This window comes from Lutra lutra, chromosome 10 (genome assembly GCF_902655055.1).
Source record: "Lutra lutra chromosome 10, mLutLut1.2, whole genome shotgun sequence".
NCBI lineage: Eukaryota > Metazoa > Chordata > Mammalia > Carnivora > Mustelidae > Lutra > Lutra lutra.
This window is the reverse complement of record NC_062287.1, coordinates 63,081,136-63,099,041: the sequence shown is the minus strand read 5'-3', so window position 1 is coordinate 63,099,041 and position 17,906 is coordinate 63,081,136. Positions and strand designations below refer to the sequence as shown.

The 17,906-nt window shown below is 46.6% G+C and overlaps 1 protein-coding gene across 3 annotated transcripts in view; it reads right to left on the bottom strand.

The window, feature by feature from the left end:
- The window catches only part of SYT9 (synaptotagmin 9), a 210,257-nt gene that overhangs the window by 41,272 nt on the left and 151,079 nt on the right, over positions 1–17,906 (bottom strand). For 2 of the 3 annotated variants that reach the window (XM_047693213.1, XM_047693211.1), the window contains exons 4-6: positions 13,942–14,062; positions 12,395–12,566; positions 9,383–9,512 (exon numbers count right to left, since the gene is read on the bottom strand). In XM_047693213.1, coding sequence (XP_047549169.1) covers positions 9,383–9,512; positions 12,395–12,566; positions 13,942–14,062 — 423 coding nt within the window. Of the gene's footprint in view, positions 1–8,358; positions 8,419–9,382; positions 9,513–12,394; positions 12,567–13,941; positions 14,063–17,906 lie in introns of those variants that run through there. The other variant, XM_047693212.1, reaches the window with a different exon arrangement.

Genomic DNA, 17,906 nt, shown 5'->3' with positions numbered 1-17,906 from the left:
GGCCCCTTAACCCAGGAAGTTCCCTTTTATCCCTTCTTTCAGAAGTTGGCAGGAGGCATTCATTCTAGCGCATTGCGTCTGCGGGGGAAGAACTGGCCCACTGTATAAACCATCACCTCTGAATGCCATTCCTGGGGATGGAAGATTGCTGAAGGTCCAAGCCCATTGTTAACCACTTTTTGATTTAATTACTATTCAAATGTGCAGCAGATGCACTCCAGGTCAGTGACTGCTGGGGCGAGGTCATTTTTGAATGAGAGGAGAGTCAAGATGCAGTTGACTTTTTGTTCAGGCAGAAAATGTTATTTTCTAACACATTATTATCTCCTATACCTCTAGTGTTGCTCCCAAATGTTTCCATGTTTTGTAAGATTACTATCTCTACAGATATTCAGAAGAATGCTGAGTTTGCATCCCAGCTAAAGGTAAGAAAATATTTGGTGTCTTTTCTTTTTTCTTCTTCTTCTTCTTCTTCTTCTTCTTTTTTGTTTGGTATAGCTAATTCAATACAAGAAAGAAGACTTGCTTGGGAGCTATTGAGTGCTCTTGCCTTTGTCTGCTGACCATTTTCCTTCACCAGCTGGAAATCCAATGCCCCATTAACACTAACCATGCCTACTTATCCCAACGACATTCTGGCTGCTTGTAACAACTGGCACAGATTCTAAAAGGTTTATTAATGTTTTTCAGATCCCAAATATGTAGGATATCTTTATGTTCTTTGCAATTGGTTTTGCTTCAGTGACCCTACAGGTTTTATGGATATTGGCATGCTAAATCTCACCAATAAAAATAGTCTATTTTCTGAAAAACAATCTGAATTAAAAGTCCTTTATTTTGCCTAAAAATATTTTTCTGCTATTTTTTCTTTTTTTATCATCACAGACACATGGAGCGAATCATTACATTGTATAAAACCACTGCTAAAGTGTTTCCCTGGTGAGAAAAGCCAACTATGGACTCATGTCCTTGTCCCTCCAGATCAGTTCTCATTCACCTGTTTACCACTCATCATAGATGTCTTTGTGGTGTTTCTGCTTCCTCTGTCTCTTATATAAAGAAGACTCTGAAGTACTCTAGCATCCAGCTACCTACTCAGCTTGAGGGGCCTTTCATGATTTACTCTGGTGCCTCATTACTGCTCTGAATATTTCTCAATTGCACTCAAAATTATCACCAGATGGCAGTTAAAAAAACACAACAAAAGAAACAATAGGCCCCAAATGGAGTCAGTTGTGCTAAAAGCCCCACGTCAGCAAACTAAGACCTAATACCTAATCTAACTGCAATTTCAACCTCTCCCAGAGGTTGTGGGTCACATCTCAGGGATGTGACCTTCAACCAGTCAATCCGGACTGACCTGGGCAGCACTCATGAGGTAACCCGCCCAAGCCCTCGCTCCCCTCAAAGGAAGGTGGTCTTGCTGGAAACAATCCACTCTTTGCAGGAATAACGTGCTTGCTTCACCTCCTTCTGCTTCAAGAAGGCTTCACTCAGAGCTCCTTTCCATCTGCCAGATGGCGTGCTGACCAATTCATCAATCACTGGATAAAGTCAGGAAGATCTTTAAATTTACTCAGTGGAATTTTGGTTTTTTAAACGGTGGGAACAAAGGGAGAAAATGACCTCTTCTCATATCCTTCCCCTAAATGGGGAAAAATTAATCAAAACTTGGAGTTTAATAAGGGCCATTTCCATCTGAACAGCCCACTGCAAATTCGGCGTCAGTACCGTTTACTTCTCACCCTGAACTGACTTCTACTTTGGACTCTGTTGAATGGAAAATTGTGGAACTTTAGAACTAAAGGAACCCAGATACTTTCACTATATGTCTCATTCTTTCATTTACTCATCCACCCATCCATCCATCCATTCTTTCATTCATCAATACCTATGTAACAGAGGCAGTATTTCCATTCTCTGCCAATCACGTGGTTCCATGCAATGAATCCATGCCACGTATTTCTATAAGCCAATGGCAAATAACACAATGTCAATCATCAGCGAGTCCCTCATGAAACAGGAATCTGGAAAGCCAGGACTTGTTGAGAGACAAGAGATACATCTAAATTCCAAACGTTCCCATGTTGGGAGGAAACCCTAGATATCTGAACATAAGGCGTAAGTGGAGAGGAATCATGATGGATATAAAAGATATGTAAGCACAAAGAATCAGAAGTGCCCCCCCCCGCCAAAAGAAAGACGAGATATAGCTTCAGTGACCTAAGAGAAGTCATTTTAGGTCCCCAGCTGTTTTCCCTGATCTACCATATCAGCCCACTTCCTGCACAACTTCCTAGGAGGTGGCAGAATTGGAAAGAAATGCAAAAACCACTCGTGTCTACCAGATCAGGAAACAGCCTGACCATATCAGAGACCATCAGTCACTGGTAAAACCCCCCAGTGCTTTTTCAAAAGTAAGCAAGGCCCTGCTCTGGGCTCCAAGATAAGGAGCCCAAGACTCCAGTTGGCTTATATTGCTCTTGTGGCCCAGGAGCATACCCACAGCCCCTTCTCCTTGTCTGACAGTTACCTCTGCTTCACTAGCTGATATGTCAACGTATCAGCCCCTAGAAGGAGCACGAGCTTCATTAACACAGGATGAATGTATAGGCATGTTTTCTAAGTATGTCTGCACAACCCTTGTTCACCTTTACAAGTGAGGACAAAGCTCCCCTTTCTCAATATTCATCCTAAACTTTATTTAACTTATTTTTCTTTTTATCCTACACTTTAAATAAAAAGAACCTCCTCATCCTTGGTTGGTGGGGGAGGGCTTTGGAAGTTATGCTCTATGATCTTATTTGCTGCAAATGAAGTTTGCTTCGCGTGACCACTCCCCAGCGTGTAGTCTCCATCTGTAACTCACCAAGGAGCAAACTCACATGAGTTTAGTTACAGAAGTTTCTACCAGCTGGGAGGAGGAAGTAGAGAGTCTTTGGCAGAAGAGATAGGAAAAGGGGAAGAGAGGCTCTCATGTGAGGTCCTGACTTCACCCCTCAGGCCCCAAATCCCAAGTTTCAGGTGGAGGAGGCTAAAGGTAGATGTGGTCCCTCTGTCAACACGGGGCCAGAGGAAAACGTAGAAATGGCCCCATGGGGTGCCCAGCTGGTTCAGTGGGTAGATTTGTGTGGTTCTTGAAATCAGGGTTGTGAATTCAAGCCCCACACTGGTCATGCAGCCTATCTAAAAATAAAATCTTAAAAGAAAAATGAAAAGAAATGGTGACATAACTGAATGAGCATGCAGAGGGTGCCTGTAGTGTCATCAAGACTCCTGTAGCTCCCATGTGTCTCCGACGCTTGCAGGGTGTGGAAAGGAGGTGACTGTTGGCTGACAGGGTTCAAGGGAGGTCCAGCAAGTGGGGAAGTGACCCCATACCAAGGCCTGCAAAGACTTCCCAGGTTTCTTAGGCCAGGCATCAAGTGAGAGGTGCTGACAGACCTCAGAGATCTATAGGGCTGGTAAGAGCCAAATCTGGGTTGGGTTAGTCTTGAAGGCGCCATACTCCCAAGAAGCAATCATGCCTGGCTTGTACTGTGAGGACAGGTCACAAGTTCCATGAACAGAGATCCTTAGCACAGGTAGTGACAGTGGCATCTGATGGCCAAAGACAAGAAGGACAATATCCCCAGTGAGACGATGGCGTGCAGTCCGCCCCTGCCACTGGGCTTCCCTACACCTGGACACCAGCTTGAGAAGGATGAAGAAGAGGCCTTGAGGAAGAAGGGAAATAACTATGGTAGGGAATTTGAACATGACATTTGACTGAATAAGCCAGAGAGACTGAAATAATCTAGAAAAGACCAGAAACATTAATTAGCAAGATCAAGATTTTTTTTTTAAAAGATTTTATTTATTTATTTGACAGAGAGAGATCACAAGCAGATGGAGAGGCAGGCAGAGAGAGAGAGAGAGAGGGAAGCAGGCTCCCCCCTGAGCAGAGAGCCCGATGCGGGACTCGATCCCAGGACCCTGAGATCATGACCTGAGCCGAAGGCAGCGGCTTAACCCACTGAGCCACCCAGGCGCCCAAGATTTTTTTTTTTTTTTACTTCCTTTTCCTTACCAGGATAGTATTCATTTTAGAGAATAAAGAAAGTTACATTTTTGTACACTATTTTAATGTACTTTAAAGGCTCCTTGTTCCCTCAGTTCCCATCCAGACCAAGCATCTTGTTTTGAGACACTGAGAGCTTCTGTAGGATTATGTCTGGGGGTGAGGGGGATCACAACATGGGGAAGAGACTGTGCTAGCATGTAGCCCTCCAGGTGCCACTCCTTATCGCCTCCATTACTGCCCCTGACACGATTAGGCTCATGCTCACAGAACCAGTTCCTGAGCCACCCCTTCCAAAGGCAAAGCATGTGATCGCCAGCCTCAGTTCATTCCCTACTTATCAGAACTGGATTCATGGTATTTCCAAAGACCTGTGAGAGGGCTGCTATAGGCGCCTCAGCTCCTTCTGAGTGGCAGCACTTTCCAGCTCTCTCTGTCCTGTCCCTCAGCCCACAATCCACCTCCCCTTTCCCCCCACCCCCCACAACCAGTCTCAGTTTCCTTCTCTGCTGGTCTAGTCCTCACTGGGACCCAAACCCTGCAACAGACCCAAACTCCTTTGATAAGAACCTGATCTCTTGCTCAGTTCTTTCCAGCCAATCCCTCCTCTTTCTGGAGAAACACTCCTGTTTCCTCAATTTTTTTTTTTTTTAATAACAATTTGCCCAAAGTGCTAAAGCCTTTGACTTCTTCACTTCAGGCACTGGCTCATATTTCTATGACCTCTGACCAACGGCAAAGCAGGCCGGGGGAGACCCAACCAGGGTGATCAAATGGGAATGTGTGTACCTCGAAGACTCCAGGCAGGCTCTGCTGGGCACTTGATGAACACTTCCTAGAGCTGGTTCAAGGGCCTATTTGTGTAACTCCCAGGGGAGTCTGGGTAACTGATGCTTGCTTTAGATCTACAGCTGTAAGTTTACCCCTTGAAGGAGGCTCCAGAGGGTGGTTGCTGAGTACTGTTCAAGCCACACCTGTCCCTCAGCTGTATGGGACTGTTTAACTCTGAGGGGCTGGGGGCCCTGGGCTCAGCGAGGTGGCACTGTAGACCAGCAGACCAGCCAGGAGCAGAACCCCATTAACCTCAGACACGCATATGTATGAGATGCTGAGCATGGAGAGAGGAGACTTATCCACACCTAAGCACAGCTTGAGTCGGACTCTGGGGTTTAGAATCTTATCTCTCTGCCAGTCAGGATAATGTTGCTGATCTTCACTCTATATTCTGATTGGATATTTGTCTTCTCACTCTTTTAGAAAAGTAAAATTTTATTTAGCCCAATAGTGTCTGTGTCTGGGCCTCCCATGAGCCCAGGTCACTACTTCACACTACACAGGTTATGCGGCACTATGGTGGGAAGTGATGAAAACTGGGAACGATTTTGATTCCTCTTGCTGGGGTTCATGATGGAGGCCAGCTCCACAGGCAGGAGGATGGGAAAGGTGCTGGGATGGGGCCAGGCCAACACCACCTTCTCTGTGTTATACCGGCGAGGGGGCTGCGATGGGAGCTCCAAGAGCTCGGTCCCCTCCCAAGGCCCTAAGGAGGGGCTACTCCTGTCCCCAGGTCCCGGGCAGCCAGCTCTGGGAGAATCTGCACCGCTTCCCAAGCCTATGACATCATGGACAGTAAAGGGAGCTGTATTGGCTGACCTTTGAGTGTGCAGTGAAGCCATCCAGAAACTCTGCGAGAGAAATGGATTTTTTAACTCATTGGCTTTGAAGACTCCATCTGCCACCTGCCCTGGCAAGGTCAGGGTGTGTTGGAGGCAGCCTGGAGTCAGCTGCCAGATCTCTGCAGGGCTCAGGGTTCAGCCCTGACCTGGTCCCTCAGCCCCCAGCAGTGAGGAGCTTCTGCCAGCTCAGCCTCCCTCTACACTAAATCCTAACTCCCCCATATTCTCTCTCTTCCCTTTCTCTTGTTCATTCACACCTGCATGCTTACATACACATGCACACACACAGGACTGGGACTTAATCGCTGTTTTTGTCTTAAAGCAGAACATTTAAACATTCGTAGAGTGTCTAAGAAGAGAGGAGAAGAAACAGAACTTCAGTATGAGCATATGCGCCCAGTCACGCCTCAAATGACCCCTTCCCCGGTTCTGAGGTGATGGCTCCCCAGGATACTGGGGATGGGGGACCTCAGCCTCCATTTCATGCTCTAGGACAAACACTGTGGATGAGAGTCCCATGAGGACACATGGCAGTCCTTCTCCAGGTGGGACACACATAATAATGACCATGACAGAAAACCTCATGGAGTGTTTCTTATGTGCCCACCACTGTGCTCCCCATCCAGCCATTAGACTGTTTACTCGTCACAGCCTCCCTTGGGAGATACATGCTATTGTGGCCACTGTGCAGATGAGAAAACTGAGATTCCGACAGAAACCCACAGGTTGTGGGTGGCAGCACAGGGATATAAACACAGGCCCATCCCAGTGAGCGTCTCCACCCTCGGGCTCTGGTCCTCCTGCCTCCATCCTCACAGCTGTCCACACGGTGCAGTGACCTCTCCAATCCTGCTTTTCATCTCAGCTGGTACCAGTGCCCCAATTCTGCTAGCTGCACCTTTATTTTTAAGAGGGAAAGTATGGCTTCCGCTCTGGGGATGGATATGGAGTCAAGGACCCGTACTTCGAAGAGACAGGATGCCGTGGGACAGAGAGACACTCACCTCCCAAAGGTGCCCGGGCACGTGGTTCCATGGCAGCAGGTGAGAAAACCCCATCACGCCAGCTAAAGCCATTCTAACTGCTGCAACAAATGACTCCCCAAGTTTCGGTGGTTTAACCCCAGAAGCAAGGATTTCTCACTCACACAGCTGTCACACACACATTTGTGAAATGCCAAGTGCTCAGAGTTTAGGGACTATCTCCTAGGTTTGCAAAGCCAGACAGCGCTTCTTCCTCAGCTGCCAAGGCAGCTTCCAAAGCGTGCTTTCTAGACTTCCCATTGGGTACCATGCGTGAATGGCCACTCGGGGCTCATGTGCAATGCCCCACCTGTCTTTCCTCCCCAGCAAGGGCGTTGAGAGGGAGCTGCCTATGCACCAAATTGGGGCTCCTGTCTCAGCCCCACACCACACCTCTAAACCCCACTCCTTTCCCATCCTATGTCCTGAGAAACGGAGAGCTCTGAGACCCTCCAGATTACAAGCAAGAATTAAAGTCAGCAGAGACTCATAAGTGTGCAAAAAGTCTATTATAATTGCTCTGATGGCCATGGTACCAGCAGACGCAGGTGATTATGAGCCCCACACTAACTCCTCTGAGAGCCCCGCCAGGAGCTGGAGAAGCAAGGGGCAGCTGGGTCAGCATCCGTCTCCTAGTTACTTCTCAGGTGGTTCACAGGGATAGTGGGTCTCCCTTAGGGATTAATTTTGAATCCAGGAAAGAAAGAGTCCTAGCTTTGATGGCCCAGGGCAGAGGTATCCACAGGGACCTGTAAATTAGGGGACCCTAGGTGCTGCTTGAATACACTCAATGGCCCCTGAAGCTTAGACCAGTGCATAAGGCCTACACTGCTCTTCTCCTCCCAGCACCGCCTCCAACAAAGGGAGACTGTACCTTCCTTCCCAGGCCCACAGCCTCTCCACAGCTGCCCAGCATGTCAGCTTCAGCCTGGCTCTCCTGACTCTCAATGGCGGCAGAGCCCATACTGATGAGGCTCTTGTCTTGGCTGCTCAGGTTGGCTTTCGGAAGAAACAGAGCTACCTGCACTGGGAGAATAAGAGGAAAGTTCTCTGCCTGGAACCCATGCTCCTTGGAGTCTAGGTTCCCAGGGGCTCCCTGCCCTTCCCTTCCCAAGAGCAGGAGGAAGAATGCTACGTGGACAATCTCACCTCCCTCCTTTGCACTCCAGTAGCATCTGATGTGGATGTTAATGCTTATGACTGGGCATTTTAATGATCCGTTTGCGTGCCTTCTTCTGCCTCTCTGGTATCTATAAGCTCTTTGGAGGAAGGTTTCTTATTCCCATCTGTTTTCTTTATCCAATATGGCATTTCATTCTCACAAATGTTACCTAATGAATGCAATTTGTTTTTGAGAGATTGAGTTAGTAAATAAATAAGAGAATGAGTCAATGGGCAAAGACGGATGGGGGAAGCATAAACGAGAAGTAAGTGACGGGGAAGGGGATAGTGAGTGAATGAAGGAAGGTATGGGGCAGAATGATGACTCACTGTATGCAAGGATTCACTCCTCTCTTCTTCCCTCCATACAGAACCCGGGTTTTCAGTTGGGCCTATTTCCACCCATCAAAAGCATACATTTCCCACATGTGTCCATACGACTGTTCTGTGACTAAGTTAAATACAGGTAGATGTGTTGCAGGAGACATCAAGGAAAATCCTTTAATAGAAAATGTGTGTGCTTTTGGCTTTTGTCTCTTTCCACCTTTCTGTGACCTGGAAGATATGTCATGGTTGGAGCTTAGCAGCCATGTTATTCAATGAGGTAACCCCAAAAAACAAAAAACAAAAACAAACCTGTACTGTGACAGTGAAGCAGAAAGACAGAAGTCTAGGTCTCTATTGATCACAGAGTCACTATAACACCCTAGATTGCCTTCTTCTGGACCTTTAGAAAATTTTTATTTTATTTTAAATATTATTTATTTGCTTATTTGTGAGAGAGAGAGAGAGAGAGAGAGTGAGCGAGCGCACAAGGAGGGGGAGCAGCAGGCTCCCTGCTGAGCAAGGAGCCAGATGTGGGACTTGATCCCAGGACCCTGGGATCATGAACTGAGCTGAAGGCAGATGCTTGACCGACGGAGCCACTCAGGTATCTCTGGACCTTTTTGTTTTTTAAATGTAAGAGAGAGATTTCCATTGCATTTGTTGTTTTGGGGACTTTCGTCACATGTAGTTGAAACTGATTCTAAGCAGCTTGTCTAGGATCACAGGTTAATGCTAGAGCCGGTCTTGGAATCTGGGTCTCTGCTCTCCCAGTCTCAAGTTCTCTCTGATGCTCCGCATACACCTCCCTATGGCAACCTGAAACTCCACACTCACCTAGATCTTGCAGACACCTTCCAAATGTCAACCCAAAGCCACAACATGGAATCAGAGAATCCCGATCATTTTTGAAGACAAACAAAGGGATGAGTGATCAATGTTCAAAACCTACTAGATGGGTGGGGCGCATAGACTCAACCTTAGATTGAAGGCAATTTCCAACAGCCCAGGAAAGACAGCCAGAGAAACCCATCGATGACCATAGACCCTGGTACACTCACACTTATGGTGGCTCCTGCATTTCAATAGCAAAGCATTTCTTCTTCCACAAAGTGCAACATGTGAGAGTAGGGTCTTACCTCCACCAGGGAATGCCAGTGTGCGATGGGCTTCCGAGGATACGACAGCATTTCACTCCAGTGGTCTCTGCCCAGCCTCTCAGCTTCGTTGCCTACTTGACACACACCGATGATCTCATTATGACCTACACTGTGAAAATGGCCCACAATAATTTTTTCTTAAAATTCTGGTATATAAGAGCAACAGCTACTCAATTAAACTAGTAGGAATTAGGGGAAGGGTGGTTCTTTTCCTTCCCTCATTTAAAACTATAGGACAAGCTCAACAGCCAATAGAACTTGGGATCCAGTATTGTACTTAGGGGCACAGAGAGGAAGAGTAGAGTGTGGCCATCACACACCTTGGCTTTTGTAACACTGGAACAGTGTTTTTTGTAACACTGTAACACCCAGAAACCCCCTTGCCACATCCAGCAAAGCTCCGCATCAGCCACCACATGATCTCAGTGCAGAGCCCTTGCTCTTCATTCCCCCACTTTGGGAGCCACTGTCAGAGTCAGAGATATCACAGGTCTACTTTATTCACAAACATGAAGAAGCAAGATGCTGACCAAGCATTTAGAAGACATCGATACTGTCTTGAGTAATTTCTCATTTCACCTTCTCAAGCAACACTGGGAGATGGGAATGACCACTATCTGTACATCTGGAAATGGAGACTGAATTAGAGAACTTTGCCATACTAAGATATTTGTGTAGCGGAGATTAGAAGGTATGAATCACTTAGTATTTTCACTGGTATCTAGATTATCACTAAATATAGTTTAGATATATATGTATGTGTGAGCAAAGCTCACAACCTGTATCTGATTCTAGGATAAAAATCTCCAGTAGGTCAGCTCCTCTCATTTGCTTTCTTTCTGCTGGTCACTGTGGTCCTTTGCGTCCATTTACGTTCCGGCCATTTTTGGAATTAAAATTTTTAGAGAATAAAATAGAAATGTGGATGATGTATATATTTTTAAGTGCTAATTTGTCTTTTTACAAATAAAATGTTGTTTGTGTGATGGCAGCATTTGAAGCTTCTGGGCGCAAGATTTAGTGTTGGCACAGAGATGTCCTGAGCACAGTGCAAAGCCACCCTGCCCGGAGACCAACAGCGGACAGCAGTTCCTGGGAGATTCTTGGAGGTGTAATGCCTGGGTCCAGAGGTAGGAGGGTTTGGAGGGGGGATTCTCTTAAGGGAATGGCTTAGCTTGTTCCTGATGCATGCTAAGGATGACAACTCTGGTTCTAGAACTAGGTTCAAACTTATATAATGAAAGGGAGGCCATCTGAAAGGAGTTCCTTGCATTAATGGCTGCTCAAATTCCTGTCAGAGGCAACCAAGTATGGATAAGGGAGACGCGCCATGTAGGGCAGCCATGGTCTGGAGCTTACAAAGAGGGCAGGGTGGAAGATAGCTCCTGGGTTTTCTTGCAACCCCTCTCTTCAGAGAACGTGCGTTCTCATGCTCTCCCTCCTTCCTTCCAAGCCCATCTTTGCTTCTTTGAGCCTACTTGATTTCCTCCTATAGAAAGATACTGAGCTCCTGTAACTTCAGGGCCAGTATTTCTGAAAACTTCAGGGTACATCCCTGACTTGGGACAATTTTTCCCCTTAGCAGATTTTGGTTAGAAGTCGTCTGACTAACTAGAATGAAATCCTTTAACTCTTTGGGATCCAAACTCATGGGCTTTCTTTTTCCTTCCAGCAAAGATGAGTGGTTTTTTTCCTACCTGTATGTAGGGAGTAAGGGTGAGACATGGGTAGGAGAGTGTGAAGGATATTCGAGTTCACGCTCATTAAAATCAGTTGCATGCAGAAGCCCCATGAATACTGCCATGGATTTTTCCAGGCAGATTCATGAGTTTACTGAGAATTGAACTGAAGCAGAGCTCATATAATCAGATTTGTCGATGCGGGAAACTTGGCAATCACTTGAAAAAAGCTGGCCTAGCTTTCCACGGTTGGTGGGCAATGGCCCCTCCTGAGGGCTGACACTATTGGTGTTGTGTTTCCTGCAGAGAAGACAGGATAAGGTCTATTGCCTGACGTGGGCTGTCACACCCCTGGGCTGCTGAGCCAAGCCATGTGTTCCCTGGCTTGGGAGACAGTTCTGCTTGACCTAGGCATCTGCTAGGAAGAGTGTTTGGGGTGCTGAAGCTGCCTTACTGACATTTCAGGAGTATGTGGGAAAATTCTTAGCTGCAAATAATATTTGTAAGATTATATTCGAAGTCAGAATGATTTTTTAAATAATTGTGCCCAGACCACGTGGGAGGTTTCCAATTAAAAAGAGACTTTGCATTTCAGTCTAATGACTGGTTTAACATGTCTAATTCCCTGTTGGTACTTCCTTTGCATATTAAAATGACTGTTTTTCAAATCTGTCCTTTAAATACACAATTGGCTACAATGCAAGCTATAAATATCTCTTCTGTGCTGTATTAATTAGAAAGTCGAGCATCTTATACATTTTAATGTACCCTGTCATCCATACTGATTCTAGCATTTTCAAGAGAACATTTCTGTTTGCTTTCAGACTTAAGTGGATGGAAATGATCTTTATTAAACACACTGGGAGAAGGGAAAAAAATAACAGAGTTATGTATTTAGAAATGTTGGTGATGTGGCTAAAGGAATCACTCTGCTATTTTGAGTGGAATCTTCCCACAAAGGCCAGGCAGGATTGCGTGGGAGAAGATTAAGACCTGTGGGGCCCCAGTTTCCCAGGGTGAGATTCTGGGGAGTGTTCAGGGATGGAGACGGGAGGAGGAGGGAAGGAGGAGAGGATGGGGAAGGAGAGAGAAATGAAAAGGGGGACAGTAAAGAAGCACTTGGGTAATAGGACTCTTCAGCATGGTTTGGAAAATGCCCACTCCTTGTCAGTCAGCTTTCCCTGGGGCGCTCCCCGGACTTGTTTCCAGCAGCCTGGGATGCCAGCCAGGCATCTGTGGCCCCAATCCCCCCCTGCCCTCCCTGCCCCAGGTGCAGCAGACCTGCCCTGAAAGAGAGCTCCAGGCATCTCACCGGTCATAGTCCATGACAGCTATGGCCAAGTGGATTTGGTCAATGTTCTCCGGAGGGACGTCAAAGACTATGGCTTCGTTGTAAACAGGGTTCAGAGTGTTCCTCTTGGTGGATGTTTTCCTCTTCTTCAGTCGTCTGCCATCACACATCAGCGATACTTTCACGTAGGGATCTGTACAACCAGGAGAAGCGGGGGTATTGTGAGGACAGATGTGGGTTCAGGGGGCAGTTTCATCACAGTGGGGTTCCACAGTCGGTGCAATGCTGAACTCCCTTACTTGCCTGGGGCCTGGAGTTTGAGGATTTTAATTAATATGATGCCTGGGCAGCAACGAGTTAGGATAATGAAGGCATTCATTCAAGAAAAAGTACAAGACTCTGTCTCCTCGAAGTGTGTGGAATTTAAAAAGAGTGTGAAAACATCTGTTATCAAATAAGAAAACATTCCAGCTAGACTGACCTGCTGGGCTTCAACGGGGAGAGACGCAAAAGTATTTTCAAGACAGAGGAAAACAGGCTGCAGGCCCTGAACTCTGAGCCACCCCAGAGAATCTTCCTAGACACCATGTCTTTGGGAAAGGGACAGGGAGAACACCTAGATGACAGGGAGAACTTTGGGGATTGCAGAGCTGCCCACAGCAGCATGGCAGGGAAAGAAAGGACTATGGCTTGGTTGTGGTGCAACATGGGCAGAGGGGGACAGGTGACAAGGCTCTTTCCTGCTTCCAGTGAGACTTTTCTGGTTCCCCCTTACTCTCCTTCTGCTCAGTGGGCCATTCCCTCTCTCATCACCTGCACAACCAGTGACTCCCCATACACTGTCCAGAAGGGACTCAGAGGACCAGGAGGGGCCACATCTTTTTTCCTCTGGGAAAAATACTAGAGGACAATAAGCAGACTACATTGCATCCAGTGTCCTTTGATTTCTATGATCAACAGCGAGTGGACTGGGTGTTTTACGACCACATTTTGGGAACCCCTGTGGAGGTTGTAAAATAGGAACTGCATATGGGGGCATTTTTTGTTATGGTTTAGAATTTAAATGTATATGTTTGATTCACTGGCAATACCAAACTACATTGTTCATTGGAGTCTTTTATGAGGCTACAAGATTGTTTTTTTTTTCATCTCCCATAGGCCTGAGATGGTGATTGCTTATGTAAGAGGAAAGACCCAGTTAGATAAACTCTACCAGCCTGTGCAAACTGTAGGACCAGTTCACAATTATGGTGAAGAAGACCTAAGAGAATAATAATGATTATTCACATTAGGTAGCATTTAGTATGTGCCTGATACTATTCTTACGTTTTTATGTGCATTAACTTACTTAATCTTACAACAACCCAATGAGCCAGATACTAGTATTACCCTCATTTTACAGATGGGGTATCCAAAGTGCAGAGAAGTTAAGGGACTTGCCCAGGGTCACACAGCCTAGTGCTAGGATTAAACCTAGGTAGTTTGGTTCCATGCACCTCGCGACTCTACCAGAGACTTTGTAAGGCTCTAGAACCCTATGAGGCAGTCTGAATTTGAGAATGTCCCACCTGAGGCTCCTGTTATGTCCATTGCCTTTAAATTCCTTGCTTTTATAATGGTAATGGTCAGCCTGCCAGCGGTTGGAAGATAGCAGAGGGAAAACATCAACTCTCCAAGATCCACATTGTCCTGTTGAGAAAGCAAAAAGGGACGGTTAGAAAGTGTCTGAGCCCGGGGTGCATAAGGATGGTTATGGAGCAGCACTGGAAGGGAAGCACTTCTCCTTTTGCTCCTCTTGTGAGTCCCCTGCTGTCTCTCCCTGACGTCAATCCCACGGAGAACCTATGCCTGGACTTTGGGGGTCCCGCCCTACGGAAGTCCAGCCCACCCTCAGAGGGCGAGGCTGTGGAGCCCATTCAGGGCCTCTATCACCCTCTACCCAGCCCTCTGCAGCTGCACACAGGTCCCTGCAGTCTTGAATGCAGCCCCCAGAGCCTTAACTATTTCCCACATGGTCCCCCACGTGGCTCCATTCATAATGCCACCACAATCCCCAGGGCCCCCAGGACAAAGCTGCCTGAAGAAGGGCTCTGTAGGACTGCATGGCCCCACCAACAGCCCAGACACTTTCTGTACACAGCCCCGTGCGGCCTCCTGCAGCCTCTCAAACAGGACCCCACCCGCCCCCTCCCCACTTCCTAGGGAACTCCCCTCCCCCACCCCCCGAACTTTCCCCACAGGCCCCACATCAGTCAGCAAAGTCCTCCCAACAATCACCATCCCTATGCCACCTTCCCTTACAGCCCTCCACTCTCCCCAACACAGCACCCCCAGGGTGGCCATAATACTTCCACACACTCCCGCAAATGCATACATGTGCCTGCACACACACACAGAGACACACACAGACACAACCTTCCACCCACCAGAGCACTGCACACAACCTGGTCACACACTAGGTGTGTAGGCCAACACAGACCACCTCTAGATCCTAAAATACCTAGTCCCTATCATCTGGCTCTAGATGAGGGCCCTGCAGAACCACACGTGCCATCCAAACGCAGACACTCACCCAGCCCTGCCCATGTCCAGCCTCACACAAAGCCCTGTGTGGGCTCCCTCCAGGGAGATGGGTCGTGACCCTTTGCTGCTGGCCTTGGGACAGGTTGGGGGATTCCCACTTAACTGTAGCTCTGGCCTTCTCTTGGGGTGTCCCTATGGAGCCCCTGTTGCCCTCTGAGGGAGAAGACATCACCTCAGACAGTGTATAGCCATTCAAGTAGGTCAGAAGACATGGTTTTCTTTCTCCTTTTTAGCCCAAGGAGAGTGTTACCAGAAAGGGGGGAGGTGGGAAGCCAGTTTATTTAGTTTCAATTTCTATGATACCTAATGTTATCAAGCTGGGTGCCTGTGTCTAATTAATACAGTTTCATCCTGACAACGCTCTGGGAGTCTGGGTTTTGCCTTCAACATCCACAGCCTCCCCTCCTCTTTGATTCTCCAAGGATGCTTCTATTTTTAGAAGCCAAGATTCAGCTTTGGAAAGTCACCTTGCCCAACCTCCCGGCCTTGACCGCTTCTGCAGGAGGATGAGGCAAAGGGAATCTGCTTGGTCGCTAAGGCAGATGGATTGCTCTGCATCTCCGTGTGTCACTTGCCTTGTGTAAATAAATGACCTCACTTGGCAGGCCAGGTTCTCCTGGATCCTGGAGCCCAGACCTCAAGAGACCCAGGTGGCTGGGCCTTTCTGTCTGGGGCAGAGTGAGGCAGACAGACAAGAATTCTATGGGAGTGGGGGTGTCACACGTGACAGGCACTGGACTGTTTCATGCTGCTGGACTCCCCATTGCAGGATGGGTGTCTGCTCTCCCTGAAGAGGGAGGATCTGACCCAGCTTCCTGCTGGTGGCACGGGAGAAAAGAGAAACAACAGCAGTCCCCACAAATTATCTTTTCCCTTCTACACTCCCTGCCCTACTCCTTTGCCCTTTGACTTCTCCTGCCTGCCTTAAGCAGAAAAGGCAAAACACCTTTCCTCCCTCAGGGGGCTGTTCACTGCACCTACCTTACCACCCCCTCCTCTCCTCCTGCCCAGAAAAATCCGAGTTTGACAAAGGAAACAGGAGTGACTTTTTCTTCCCAACATAAATCCCATTAATAAATACTCACAGTATGGCTCTTTTGCTCATGAGTTGAAAGAAAAAAAAAATCAAGCTTCAGACTTTGTGATACAGTATTCGAACGGTCAACTGGGGCTAAAGTCCACATTCGTATTTCCAAAAACAACAATAACAACAACCCAAAATTAAAGACCAAATTAAGTTACCAAATACAAAATGCTTGATTTGATTTCCAAGTACTTTAAAAATAAAACAGTTAAGGGGCGCCTGGGTGGCTCAGTCATTAAGCGTCTGCCTTTGGATCGGGTCATGATCCCAAGGTCCTGGGATGAAGCCCCCCATTGGGCTCCCTGCTCAGTGGGGAGCCTGCTTCTTCTCCCTCTCCCACTACCCCCCCTGCTTGTGTTCCCTCTTTCACTGTCTCTGTCAAATAAATAAATAAATAAATAAAATCTTTAAAATAAATAATAAAACAGTTAAGATTTTCTAAGTCATGCAGGTAAAAATGATAAAATTCAAATACAGAAATTTTTAGTGAAACAGTAAAAATATGCTTTTTCTTATGTATATGTACCATCAATGTCACTCCTTTTCCCAGAGTAACACTGTGAATAATCTCTATATTTCTTTTTATCCACCCATCCATCCATCCACTCATTCCCTTATTCTTTTAACACTGGCTATGGTTGTGATGGTGGAGCACTGCTCTTTTCCAGGTGCTGGGAGCTGTTTTAGCAGTGGGGGAACATCACACTCCGTCCCTTAAGGACAGATGAGCTTGCAGGGATATGGAGCAGGAATTGAAATGGCACCTAATGTTAATTTTGCTTTTTTCCCACCAGCTGATGTTGATTTGGGGTCAAGAACCAACAGATCCCGATGTCTGCCAACATTCCCTTAAACCACTGGTTCTCAGTTAGAAGCAAATGTTGCTCTCCTGGGGGACATTTGGCACTACCTAGAGAATTTTTTACTGTCCCATCTGGGGAGGCAGGTGTTCCAACATCCAGCAGGTAGAGGCCAGGGATGCTACTAAACATCCTACAATGCATGGGGCAGCCCCTCCCTGCAAAAAGCTATCTGGTTCAAAATGTCAATAGTTTCAAGGTTGAGAAACTGCCTTACACAGAAGTACTTATATTGTCCGTAAAATTTTTTCTAGAATGCTGATAAGAGTCAAATATAAAAGGGTAGTGGAGTATTTCGCTTCTTTTTTGCTTGACAAGAATCAGATATGCAGACTGTCACTGGTGGCTGTGTGCCCTGGGGGAGATAAGGGGAAGGAAAATGTCATGTAAAGAAATGCTTCATTTGCTCCTGCTTTGTGTGGCCAAGTTCAGTATTGTCAGCAAAATATATTGGGAATTTATAGCAAGTGGTGAGTGAATTCTCCACCTGCCAATCTGTAATGTGATATGTTTGCCTGTAGTGGTCTATGATAGCTCTAGTTTTTGTCTAATTAGTGCACTTTTGTATTCCTCTTCCTAGATTCTTCTGATGAGCTCCTTCCCAATTCCATCTGCTGCAGGAATTCAGGCTTAGCAAAATAGTCATGCCCATGTCTGTTGTTGTTTATTCAGGGATGAATATGGAACCCAAGCAAGGCCACTTAGGGACCATTCTGGGATTGAGAAATTGATACTGAAATGGAGGAATTATCATTTTATTGGGATTATTCGTTGAGAAGATATGAAACTAGATTTGTAAGGTTTTTGTACTGTATATAGCACACATAGTATATTACTTTAAGTTAGGCTGTGTATGTTAAATATGTACACTATAAACCCAAAAGAAATGACTAAAATATTAAAAGGATGTATAGCTAATATGCCAAAGAAGAAGATAAAATAGATGCTTTAAAAATATTAGATTAGGGGTGCCTGGGTGGCTCAGTGGATTAAGCCGCTGCCTTCG